At 40.3% G+C, this 12,401-nt stretch overlaps 1 protein-coding gene across 1 annotated transcript in view; it reads left to right on the top strand.

The window, feature by feature from the left end:
- The first annotated feature begins 579 nt into the window (after window positions 1-579).
- Window positions 580-12,401, top strand: part of LOC101849117 (RING finger protein 207) — a 19,621-nt gene continuing 7,799 nt past the window's right edge. The window contains exons 1-8 of the mRNA XM_005094190.3: window positions 580-896; window positions 4,532-4,767; window positions 5,929-6,040; window positions 6,776-6,920; window positions 7,599-7,680; window positions 8,222-8,297; window positions 9,798-9,970; window positions 10,634-10,775. Coding sequence (XP_005094247.1) covers window positions 4,574-4,767; window positions 5,929-6,040; window positions 6,776-6,920; window positions 7,599-7,680; window positions 8,222-8,297; window positions 9,798-9,970; window positions 10,634-10,775 — 924 coding nt within the window. The 5' untranslated portion in view covers window positions 580-896; window positions 4,532-4,573. The remainder of the gene's footprint in view (window positions 897-4,531; window positions 4,768-5,928; window positions 6,041-6,775; window positions 6,921-7,598; window positions 7,681-8,221; window positions 8,298-9,797; window positions 9,971-10,633; window positions 10,776-12,401) is intronic.

The following is a 12,401-nucleotide window of genomic DNA, read 5'->3' as shown; positions in this document are numbered from 1 at the left end:
GCGCATATGTTGTTTGGCGTCGTTTCCGTAAATAAGACAAGAATATTACACCGGTCTTATTAGGTTAGCAGTTACGTTACGCTGGTTGGCTACTTTATATTCCCTCATCTCAACAACATCAACAGTGGTGCTTTTCCGATCAGCCAGCATTGAAGGTGTGCTAGATTTGCAGTTGAAGCTTCTAGCAGCTTGTCAGTCACATTCCTGATTCCAGAGGGCTGACGAGCGCCTTAATTATTCTGGTTCTGCAGTGCCAAATCTAGACATAATGTTAGAGCGACGCACAGCAAAAGCTCAATAAAATAATGTTGTCGGTTTTTTTGTTTTAACTAGAGATCTTCAAGTCCATCTCATTCATTTTTTCGAAATTTTACTCACTCATATGGTCTCACAGTGTAAAAGACCCAGTTCGCATTATTTGGACGGCTCATTTAAAGGTAAACAACCACAAAGATCTCTTTGAGTACATTTTAGCGATATACAAATCTCATGAAAAAGAAATCAACATCAAAAGACTTCGCAGAGTATCATTAATTTGAGAATGAAAAGTGTTGCTTTTATTCCTCTCTGAAATGGCGGCTGGCCCCTCAACCAGAGACCGTAAATAATACGTACATTTTATTTTCGGTCTTTGCTCGAACTTTGACACCAGTGACGTCATAGCTAAGACCTCTTGTTCTATATTTTTATAACCTCTTTGTTATTTTGTCAATGTAACTCTTTTGCTGCAGAAATAAATCAAGTACTCGTCTCCATGTATGGTTACTTCCGTTCTTGTTCCGGCCCTTCCTCTCGTCTCGAAACTTGGCTGCCAAGGAGGAGTTGAAGATGTGAAATGTAGCACAGGCCCTAATGTATTTTTCATCAAAAGTTTCCACTGACATGTAGAAATCAAGGTAAGATCCAAGGGCTGTAACGTATAGAGAAGTCTCATGAGGTGTGTAGAAGTGGAATTTGAGAATGTCAGTAGTCTTTGAAAAGTCTGAGACTAGAAAAACTGGAACATCCATCATCCTACGCCTCTCTCTCATACTTTGTAAGTTGTTTTGGACAAGCAATAAAATAAGCTGACTATAACATGGCAAACAAACCAGAATGGATAATGTTTGAAATTCACATGAATTCCATTTCCATCTTCGATTTGGGCCCAGGAGCACTCTGGAAATACTTGGTGTATCACTGACAATGACAATCAATAATGTTTGTTAAGGCTAAGGCCACCTCCGCAGGCGAGTCTTGTGGCTATTCTCACCCGGTGCGCGTTCACCAAATTTTGCGTTCACCCTAAACCACAGAATTCTACACTGTGATAACAGAAAAATTGTAGAATTCTGTGCCGTGAACAAACGTTCCATTACAACTGTAGCCTACTAAAAGCGTACAATTTTGTCTGTGGGCAGTGGAGAGAGAGAGAGAAAGAGAGAGAGGAGTAGCGCGAGAATTTCCGGGCAAAACAAAATGGCGACCCACGTAGTTCGGCTCAATTCGAAAAGTTAAATAGCCGTAGCATCTTTGTAGACAACCAAATTAATTTACTTTTGTGTTTTAACATCATTTTTTAACTTTGTTTTGGTCAATTTGATCATCCACACCGATAGACAGTATTCAGAAAGAGACAGAGAGAGAGAGAAGAGGGGAGGAGTTGATCTTGCGAGAACGTCCGGGTGGGTGAGAATAGCCACTTTCGTTTGTTAATGTTGTCAGGCCGAAAGACTCTGGAAGAGAGCGAGAGATACACTGCTATTTTGCTATTTTTCAGGAAATAAATGAGAATCAAAAGTGAAAAAAGTGTCTACTTTGTAATCTAACTGAATTTGGAATTACATTTGTTTCTTGCACACATTATAATGGAAGTGGTTATCCTCACCCAGGGTGAGAATAAAAATACGATTGACCTTTCACCCCGGGTGAGACTTGCAAGCGTTGGCTATTCTCACCCGCTGTGAAGCAAGACTGTTTTTCCTAATTTCGGAATACTGTCTATAAGTGTGGATGATCAAATTGACAAAAGCAAAGAAAAAATGACGTTATAGCTCAAGCTAATTTGATCGTCTTCAAAGATGCTATGGCTATTTCATTTTTTGAATCGAGCCGAAATATGCGGGTTGCCATTTGGTTTTGCCCAGAAGTTCTCACGCTACTCCTCTCTCTCTCTCTCTCTCTCTCTCTCTCTCTCTCTCTCTCTCTCTCTCTCTCTCTCTCTCTCTCTCTCTCTCTCTCTCTCTCTCTCTCTCTCTCTCTCTCTCTCTCTCTCACCCCCCCCCCTCTCTCTCTCTTTCTCTCTCACTGCCCACAGACAAAATTGCACGCTTTCAACACAAAAGAGCGCTGGAACATTTGTTCAAGGCCGAGGACCTCCTTGTTCAAGGCACAGAGTTCTACACTTCTGTTATCACAGTGTAGAATTCTGTGGTTTACGGTGAATGCTACACAGGTTGCCCTAAGCTAGCACAGTGAACGCACACAGAGTGAGAATAGCCAAAAGGCTCACCGGTGGCCTAATAAAATAGCCCTCGTAGTCTTTGTGCGGCTGAGTCTATGCGCTCGCAATTGCGTGCACAGCTGCACAGAAATTCAAATTTTCCTATACGCACGCAATTGCATGCAAGGTATCCCATAGTTTGCTATATTTACGCAATTATGTTTATAGTCTTTAGATATCGACACATTGAGTCTTTATGCACAGTGTCAGGTTCGGGCTGTCGTACCAATCTGGAAGAAGGGACATTGAATCTACTAGAAAGGGTAGCCTACTATTGAATGATTTGAAAGAATCCACTCTGAGTTACATTCCATTATGTTGCTATACAACCTCACGTTTTCTGTTTTTCTGAGGCAGTTTTCAGCTGAAAATCTGAGGAATCCAAAAAGTCTGAAAATTAAAAGAACCGTTGTACAGGCTGCATGGAGGTTTCTGAACTTCTTATCTCAAGAATAAGGTACAAGAGTGAAGACTCGCGTGATTTACCAATTCTTTTCCTTTCGCCTAAGCCCGTTTAGGCACGTGACAGAAAAGGGGAAACATAGTTCTTAGAGGCAAACCTAAAGAAGAGGGAAATTAACTCATAATGTGCCAGCAAGGTTCAAATCCATGATTGACTTTGAGGACTACTACTACTAAATAATTTGACTTCATATTAAATATTAGGTATAGAGAACTGTCAACAATGTTAGTAAGAACAGTAGTAAAAGAACAAGTCTGTAGGTTGAAATAAATCTATCTAATGAGCAAACATTACAAACAATACAGGATTTATATATATATATAATCGACAAATGATTGTTAACATGATAATGATAAGTACTAGAATTTACGTACATTACCAAAACCCAGGATGAATATCGAAACATCCTCATCACAGATACGTTACCAAAGAATCATCAAAGAGATAAATGAAATACATCTTCACTCGTTCTGACATCACGGAAACAGACAGCCGCCTCTCAGAATGAGGGTATCCGGCGAAGTGGTGTTTTACAATGCCAAAAAGCTACAGCCATTCTTTCTCTCAAGCACAAAAACCTGCATTTTTACAGTCAACAAAATATCACTCTCATGAAATGGTTTCAGGGCACTGCGTGAGAATAAAAAGAAAGAATGTATCAACGCCATGCAAGGGTAATGCTAAAAGATTCGAAGGGAAACATCAAAATGAAAAATGAAGGCATATTGCATTCAGGTAGGTTGAATACATTGAAAATCTGTATTCTGATGATGAGAGAGTCAAGGTCAAATGTTCAACACCATCTTTGAAAAAGGAACTGTATGTAAAGATAACAAAGTGTATGGAAATTCATAAACATTACGCACACATATATATGACAGATCCAATCATGCTGACTACGTTCCCTGTACTCTGTTTCATCAATAGGCTTACATAGCAGAGTATGATACCTTGCTCACAATTGCGTGCGTTTAGCAAAAATCTCCCGTACGAGGAACAATTTTCTATGTACTGTATATAAATAATTCTGAATGTGAATCTGTGATTTATTTTAGGACATGCATCTAGTAAAAGCAGTATGCAGAATACAACCCATGACGAACTGCGTTTGTGATCATGGTCCTCGTGTTTCTCAAGGCATGACAGAGAGCTGAGAGACCCTATGTAACAGCAACATCTTAGCTCATTCCCCGTGTAAGAAAAAATGACGAACGGCGAACTTTATATATGTCACGAAAAGGATACAGTGTGCAGATTTTTTTAGCCTACCTATTTACTACAACCCCGTCATTATGCTAGAGATTTTGATGTGGGCTTTCTTTCAATTTCAATCATGTAATTTAAATGTAAGGGTGAAAATCGTTTACTACTTTGTCCTAGGGTCTCTATTGATGTCACATTATGTCAGTTGTGCTTCATAGATATGGTGGGATGAAAAATTTGCATTGATTTCAAATGTCTTTGTGGTCACTTTGAGTTTGAGTGTGCACAATGAGATGTATAGTAATTATTATTAAAAAGTATATTCTCATTTTTAATGACCTAGTATTTCTAGTAGAAAAGAGTTTGAATTATTTCCTTCACAGACATAGAGATCTGGTCTGCTCCCTGCAATTTCTTGAGCAAGAATGTCAGGGGAAATATTTCAGCCAATGGAAAGTGTTGAAGAATCAAGCATTGCTGGAACAAGGAATCCTCTACTTTGTTACCTGTGCAATGACCCATATGAGGACCCGCGTATCTTGGGATGTTTCCACAGTTTTTGTGCGCTCTGTTTGCGAGGCCGAGCCTCGGATGGGAAGATGACCTGTCCACTCTGTGGGTGAGTAATTTCCTCCTACAAATTTTAAGGAGACGTTGTGTTGTTCTCTTACTGTTCGTGCCGTTTTTCCTTAATGGCTAAATTGAAAAGAAGAAAAGGTGACACATTGTGTTCGTTGGAGGAATGAAATGAGACATCATTTGGTAAAAAATTGCCCACCTCTAGTATATTGTGTTCCACAGATATGAATATGTGGTACTCTGTTAGTATGAAGGAAGGTAAAGGTAGCAGTAGCAAAATTTTAAGTATTGCTAACTCAACTTGAAAGTGTTGGCAAGTTTCACCTATATCCTAAATCTTTCCTTCCAGGATGCTAACTTTGAGCTCTTTAGCTAGAAAATCTTTTCTATAAAAGTCATACAGTGGTGAAAATGAACTTTGATATCCATCACTAAGACAGCAGTAATGCCTGAACAATGCAAAAGGTTGTTTGTTCGGTTATTTTTTGTGGTTGTTTTTTTCCTTTGTACTTTAGGACTTCTACTCACTCGCATGCCTGTACTTCTTAACATTTGTGACCAGGAGTAAAACTTGAGTAGTTGGGTTTGTTTTGTATTTTTTCACTTCCCTTAACCAGATTGACTGTATTGTTATATTTTACTCTCTCGATTTACCTTAAAAGACTTCATAATCACTTTGAAGGAACTGTCAGGCAGATTACATAATACATCATACAGGTTTCTTTAGCAGTTGTCTGTCCATTGGAGGAGTCTGCAAAAAAAAAAAAAAACGAACACCTGTGGGAAGACATTTTGCAGTCACACATTCACATATTGCTTTAAAAGCATGCTATGATATTCATGTAAAGAATTTATTTTAGAAATATATTGTTCAAAAGCGCCCTGTCACAGTTTATCGACTTGATTTGGGGTAGGCTTAATAATGAGGCCTTGCTCAAGGACATCAAGCGACTTATCTGTGACTAACAGTCCAGGGCGAGTTGTTGAAGGGTGCTTCTTCACTCCATTTGTGTAGCAGTAATATGAAGATCTTCACTCCATTTGTGTAGCAGTAATATGAAGATCTTCACTCCATTTGTGTAGCAGTAATATGAAGATCTTCACTCCATCTGTGTAGCAGTAATATGAAGATCTTCACTCCATTTGTGTAGCAGTAATACAGTATCCCGGCACTAACCAAGGATTCCCACCTCCCTCGCAGGTTTGCCCACACGTTGAAGGAAGGTGCAGTCCTCCCTCCCAGTGACCTTCTGCTCAAGTTCATGGTGGAGTCCACCACAGAGGAGAAGGCTCAGTGTGCCAACTGTGACTCGGTAAGAAGATGAATGTTTTGCTTCTTAAAATCTTAACAGTGGTTTTTCACACATCTTATGGTTGACGGGTGCTCTGGTGTGGTTCGCTTCTTCTTTCCTATCAAACATCTATCGTCTTTATCTCCCCTTCTAGTCTTTTTTATGTTTGTTACTCTCGTGTGACACCTCTAATCTTCTGGCGCTCATATGACCTTATGCAGTTGCGAGCGCTGTAAAACCTCTACTAAAACAAACACATCTGCAGGATCTAGTATCTGATCTTCTTGGAAAAGGGGGGGGGGGGGGGGGGGGGTTTAATTTCTATATTCATGTTCAACATGCTAAAAAAATACTTTGCAGATGAAATGCAAAGAAAAAGCAGACTAGTCTTAGGAAAATAATTGATCTCTTACCCCGATCAGTATAAATAACATGAATATGGTTATGTTTGTTCAGTCACTTACTTTTTACTTTCTTCTCTTACCCCTATGGAACCTGAACCCGATTACAGTGTTTAAAATGTCTTAAAATTTGAAATAATACATGCTGAGATATCAAATAACAAGACTATACTTTTATTTTAGAAAGATTTGAAATAGGTCTATGTCTATTTCTAGACCGCAAGGTCTTGTCTGAATTATGGTCCATCAAGACTAGAACTATTTTCAGATATGTGCTAAATATGGTACACATGGTCTTTGAGGGTTAAAGTTCACTTTTTTACCCCCCACTCATTTTGGTTTCGTTTTTTTCCAGACCTCTTTACAGATGTTCTTCTGCAACACGTGCACACAGCCACTGTGTGGTCCGTGTCGAGAAGAAACGCACCGTGCCAAGATGTTCTCCAGCCACGATATGGTGCTTCTCACAAAGCGAGCCAGGGAGGTACACAAGAAATGTGGTAGGTCAACAAACGGTTTCTTTGTTTATTCATTCTTCTTAACGATAATGATAGTAATAATGATGATAATAAGTAGTATTTGTATAGTGTATGTCCCTGCTCAACAGCAAGTTTATGCGCTGTCCAGTCTATTTTAATTATTAATATTGTCAAAATGAACGTGGACTATTGTGGAAAGCAGAAGTTTAAAAAGCTGCATCAATGTAAATTTTCAAACAGTCTTTGTTTATTTATGCTTTTCTGACATTTACATCATCTGTATAGGTAGGGGGGGGGTTGTTTGGGGTTGTTTGTTTTTTTTGGTGGGGGGGGGGGGGGAATGTCTTCTCATTTTTAAATTGAAATGACATGCACCGGGAAGTTGGTTAATTTGTAGCCTCATCTTTGGCCCAACTCTTGGCATAGAGACCCAAAATTTTGCGGGAGTCTGGAGGACCTGCGGCAAGCGACATCCTCGGCACTAGAGACTGGGATGTCCATTTAGAGATGAAGGAGGAGAAGAGGCGTTAAGATTTGCCGTAATCTTTTCTGGTGAAATATTACTATCATCGTGCTAAATGCCATCAGCTACATCTCAAACTCTGGGCAAGCATGAAAGCTTATATCTTTGACTTTTATTTTATAGACACCTTGCTGTTTGGAAATCTAATTTTGCTTTCCGTTTGTTCGCTTCCACAGCGTTACATGGGGAACCGTACATCATGTTTTCCTCGGAGAAGAAGATCATGCTGTGCATCAACTGTTTTCGTGATATGAGAATGTAAGCAGATTGTTGTTACATTTGTGCACTTTCGTCTGTGTCTCCCCTAACCCTTTCTTTCCTTTTTGTGTGTGGGTGGTTGGTGGGAGTTCTGGTGCGGGTTGATCCTTCTTTCTTATCAAACATTTGTCATCCTTATCGCTCCTCTTTCGGATTTTCTCAAAGAAACTTTGATCCTTGTATTTCCCCATCACCTATCTCTTTAAATTTTCCAGATGTTTTTCTGGGTCTACCCTGCCTTGTTACCTCATGCTTGCTTGTAATTATTATCCTTATCTGATTCTTGACAAAGTCGGCCAGTTTTGTGCAGTTGCAGTATAGCATGCATGTAGCGAAATCGCCAGGACACAGCTGAAAAATCTTTTCATTATGTTCAAATTTCACAATATACATGTTTTGAATACAAAGGAAATACATGAATAGTTCAGTCCTTTTGGAGACAGATGTTAAACTAGGAGGTCCCGCTTCCTAAGTAACCTTATACAGTGTTGTTAGAGAGGTACTTAACCCGTTCATTTACTTTTTGCTTCCCGTCTGACAGAGAGAGCCGAGGTCACTGCTTAGACTTGGAGACTGCGTACAAGCAAAGCTGCAAAAAGTTGGATCTACGGGTCCAGGTAAGGCATTTGTGCTTTTACTTGGTTGGGGGGGGGGAGGGGGGGATCTGTTTTACCGTAATATGGCGAGAGGAATTGTACTTGTCAGACGTGGACCAAGTATGTTGCTCTTTAGATCTACATGTCGTGCCTGTGAAGGGTCGCTTTGACTCCATCAATCCATTTTTCTCTTGGTCTATGTATGTAACTTGCAGACCTGCCACTCATCCCGATTTAGTCGGGATATCCCGATTTTTTTCCCCCAAATCTCAAGCGTCCCGATTTTCCCGATTTCGATTGCATGTATCCCGATTTTTTGTCCCAGTCTGCTGTTGTGTCGGATTTTTCTAAAAACTTACTCTGCCTTCTCCTTTATTACGGGAAGCACCCGTTGAACTTTTTGTCAGTAGGAACTCGGAGCAATATTTCCCGAAATATCGATGCCGCATTTAGTAGTTGACTCGCCCCAAGTTGTGTGTGATCTTTGCCCGCGCTCAGAGTTCTCCGATGATAGCCTGGTAACTGTTACAATTTGGGACATACAAATAATTGATAATATTCGTAGTTCCGCTGTTACTTTCAAAACAAGCCTTGTCCGAGGTCTGGTAACTGCGTGTTCACATCAAACACTCGGACGAGCGACAGTCTTTCTAACCCTTACACAACTACATGTAACCGCGCTGACACGATTAACATACGGCCATTGTCACTGCTTTTGTCTGAACGCATTATGAGGGATAAGAAATTTGTTAGTACATTCGGTCGGTCACTCGCCGTCGTTATCCTAGAAGTGGAATGACTGTCGCTCATCCGAGTGTTTTGTGTGAACGTGCAGTTAGTCGAACCCGTCAGAAAAATTGTTTCAATCGCGCATTCGCGTCACGTGACATGACATCGCCGTGTGAGTTATGCGTGTCGGGGACCGTCCGTTGACGGGGTCAACTTAAGTTCATGTTATTCGGGACTTATTGGTAGGGAGGGACTAGGTAGAGACTGATAGAGACTTGGACTAGGTGTGCCTGACACGATGGTTCAGGATTTACAAAAAATAATGATAACTCGCACGCATGCACACACACACACACATGCAAACAAACAAAGACACACAGAGGGCATATTGGCCAAGTATTTTACGGACATCCCTGGAAAAATTTTAAGTCAGCTTTGGCAGTCACCTTATTGATTTGCTGTTGATCCCGATTTTTTTCCTCCAAATTCTGATTTTTTTCTCCCTGAGATCCTGATTTTGAAGTTTCATAGAATGGCAGGTCTGAACTTGTGAAAACACATTTTGTGGTAATTGAACATGGGTGGTTGGCGGGTGTTCTGGTGTAGTTTGCCCCTTCTTTCCTATTAATGTCTATCATCCTCACCTCTCCTTTTTTTGTGTTTGTTACTTTCTTTCTTGTAACACATCTAATCTTCAGCACTTATATGACCTAATTGTTTTGCAAGTGCTGTAAAACGCTTATTAATCAAACAAGACAAAGGTTGAATTAATTTCCTTTTTTTTTTTTTTAGGCTTTCAGAGAACTCCAGAACTCAGTGCGGGAAGGAGTGCTTTTGTTTCGAGCATTATTAGAGGAAATCAAAACCAATGCTGAAAAGGAGAAGACAGCCATAGAGACTCTCTGTACAGAACTGCTAGCCAAGATTGAAGACACCAAAGCCATACTCCTCCAGAAAGTTTGCACGTATGTACAGATATTCCTGTTTTCTGTTCCTTTTTAATGTCTGTCCTCTTTCTGAAATATCCTGTAGGTTTTTATTTATTTATTTTTTATGAAAAAGTTTATTCATCCTTGTTCATTGTGCAGAAAACTGAGGTGGTATACCCATATTATTCTCTGACGAATTGACATTTTATACTTCTTTGTTTATGTCTTTTCAAATCTTAAAACTGTGGTGAAATAACTATATTATTCTCTGACGAATTGACATTTTATACTTCTTTATTTATGTCATTTCAAATCTTAAAACTGTGGTGGTATACCCATATTATTCTCTGACGAATTGACATTTTATACTTCTTTGTTTATGTCTTTTCAAATCTTAAAACTGTGGTGAAATAACTATATTATTCTCTGACGAATTGACATTTTATACTTCTTTATTTATGTCATTTCAAATCTTAAAACTGTGGTGGTATACCCATATTATTCTCTGACGAATTGACATTTTATACTTCTTTGTATCTTTTCAAATCTTGTGCTGTAATTCACCCTTTTATATCTCTGTCTGCATTTCTCTCCCTCCCCAACCACATTCACACACTTAACACTCACCTCCCTCCCCCATCCCTCTCCTCCCCCCACCCACACAAACACTGTCACACACCCTGGCTGCCGTTGGCTCAGTGAGTACACCAACAAAGAGGCAACATTCCACTCGCAGCTCAAGTCTCTCTCAGCCCTGCTGCCCACTCTACAGCTGCACCTCGTCATATCCAGCGCTATCTCCGGCTCGGCCAACAAGTTTGAGTTCCTCGACCTGACTTATGTAAGTATATGTGTGTGGTGTCAGTGGTCTCGTTGTTAGGCTCTCAGACTATATTATTAATAATTGCAGACTATAATAATAATAATAATAATAATAATAATAATAATAACTGCATTTATATAGCTCGTATCCACGCTCTACAGCCTGCTCTATGGGCTTTACAACTATTGTTACCCTAGCAGACCCTAGAACACTCAGAGACATTCTCAGCTTCACGAGAAGCCTACAGAGCAGGCTGCAGATTTCATGCTTTCAAACACTATCAAACAGACAAAAAATTTGGCTGTCTATAGCGGGGTACCCATTTCCACCTGATTGAAGGTAGGGAAGTTTATGTAAAGTGCCTTTCCAAAGGACACAACGCCAGGGCTCCAGATGGGATTTGAACACACGAACTTACTGTTGCGAATCGTAGAGCCTAACCACTCTTTGCAAATGCAATTATTATTGCATCCTGTGACATTATGTATTGTCCTGTTTGGGGTCATCTAGAACTTTTTTATTGTATCCTGCTTTGAACTTCAGAGCTCATGCACTCTTAATAAATATAACATTTCGTTGTAAGCCTTTCTATCTCTCTCCTTTTTTTTTTTTTTTTTCTTTTTTTGTTGTTGTAATCTCTGTATGTACAGCTTTACGAAAGTGGGGAAGTAGGAACATCGTGAAGATTGCTTGTCCGCCGTGCAGAGGCAGAGCGATGTATCTGCTCTTTTTATGATTTTGAGTTACGTCGCGCTGCCATTGGAAATATGGGCATGGCCCTTCAATTACGTCTGTTTGCCATGGTGAAATATCCTATTTGCAGGGCAGATACGTCTTCCAGCCTTTGACACAAGATGCAGAATGGGTATAGACGTCCATTTAAACGAAGATGCAAAATAATTTTTGCAGATACGTCGGTCTGCCTTGGCACGGCAGTTGTGTTCAGCAGAGAGATTTCGGCAGCATGTTTTCCTCTTATCTCAAAGTGTCAACAATGTGGGTCACTACGATTGCTTCACTGGGAACAGTTTCCGTCACTTTTTTGGCTGCAAACAACTGATAACAATTGACAGTTGAGTGGTTGAAGGGTTGTCCATGACGGTACTTCTCCCAAAGGATAATAATTTTTGTCTATTGGGAAAATGAAGACATTTTGTTTGCCTTCTCCCGGCCATTGCAGCACGCAAATTGCCGGGGGGTGGGGGGGGGGGGGGGGGGGGGGGATCTGTTTTACCGTAATATGGCGAGAGGAATTGTACTTGTCAGACGTGGACCAAGTATGTTGCTCTTTAGATCTACATGTCGTGCCTGTGAAGGGTCGCTTTGACTCCATCAATCCATTTTTCTCTTGGTCTATGTATGTAACTTGCAGACCTGCCACTCATCCCGATTTAGTCGGGATATCCCGATTTTTTTCCCCCAAATCTCAAGCGTCCCGATTTTCCCGATTTCGATTGCATGTATCCCGATTTTTTGTCCCAGTCTGCTGTTGTGTCGGATTTTTCTAAAAACTTACTCTGCCTTCTCCTTTATTACGGGAAGCACCCGTTGAACTTTTTGTCAGTAGGAACTCGGAGCAATATTTCCCGAAATATCGATGCCGCATTTAGTAGTTGACTCGCCCCAAGTTGTGTGTGATCTTTG

This window comes from Aplysia californica, unplaced genomic scaffold (assembly GCF_000002075.1).
Source record: "Aplysia californica isolate F4 #8 unplaced genomic scaffold, AplCal3.0 scaffold00077, whole genome shotgun sequence".
Taxonomy (NCBI): domain Eukaryota; kingdom Metazoa; phylum Mollusca; class Gastropoda; order Aplysiida; family Aplysiidae; genus Aplysia; species Aplysia californica.
The sequence above is the reverse complement of the archived record's forward strand: the minus strand, read 5'-3'. Positions and strand labels throughout refer to the sequence as shown.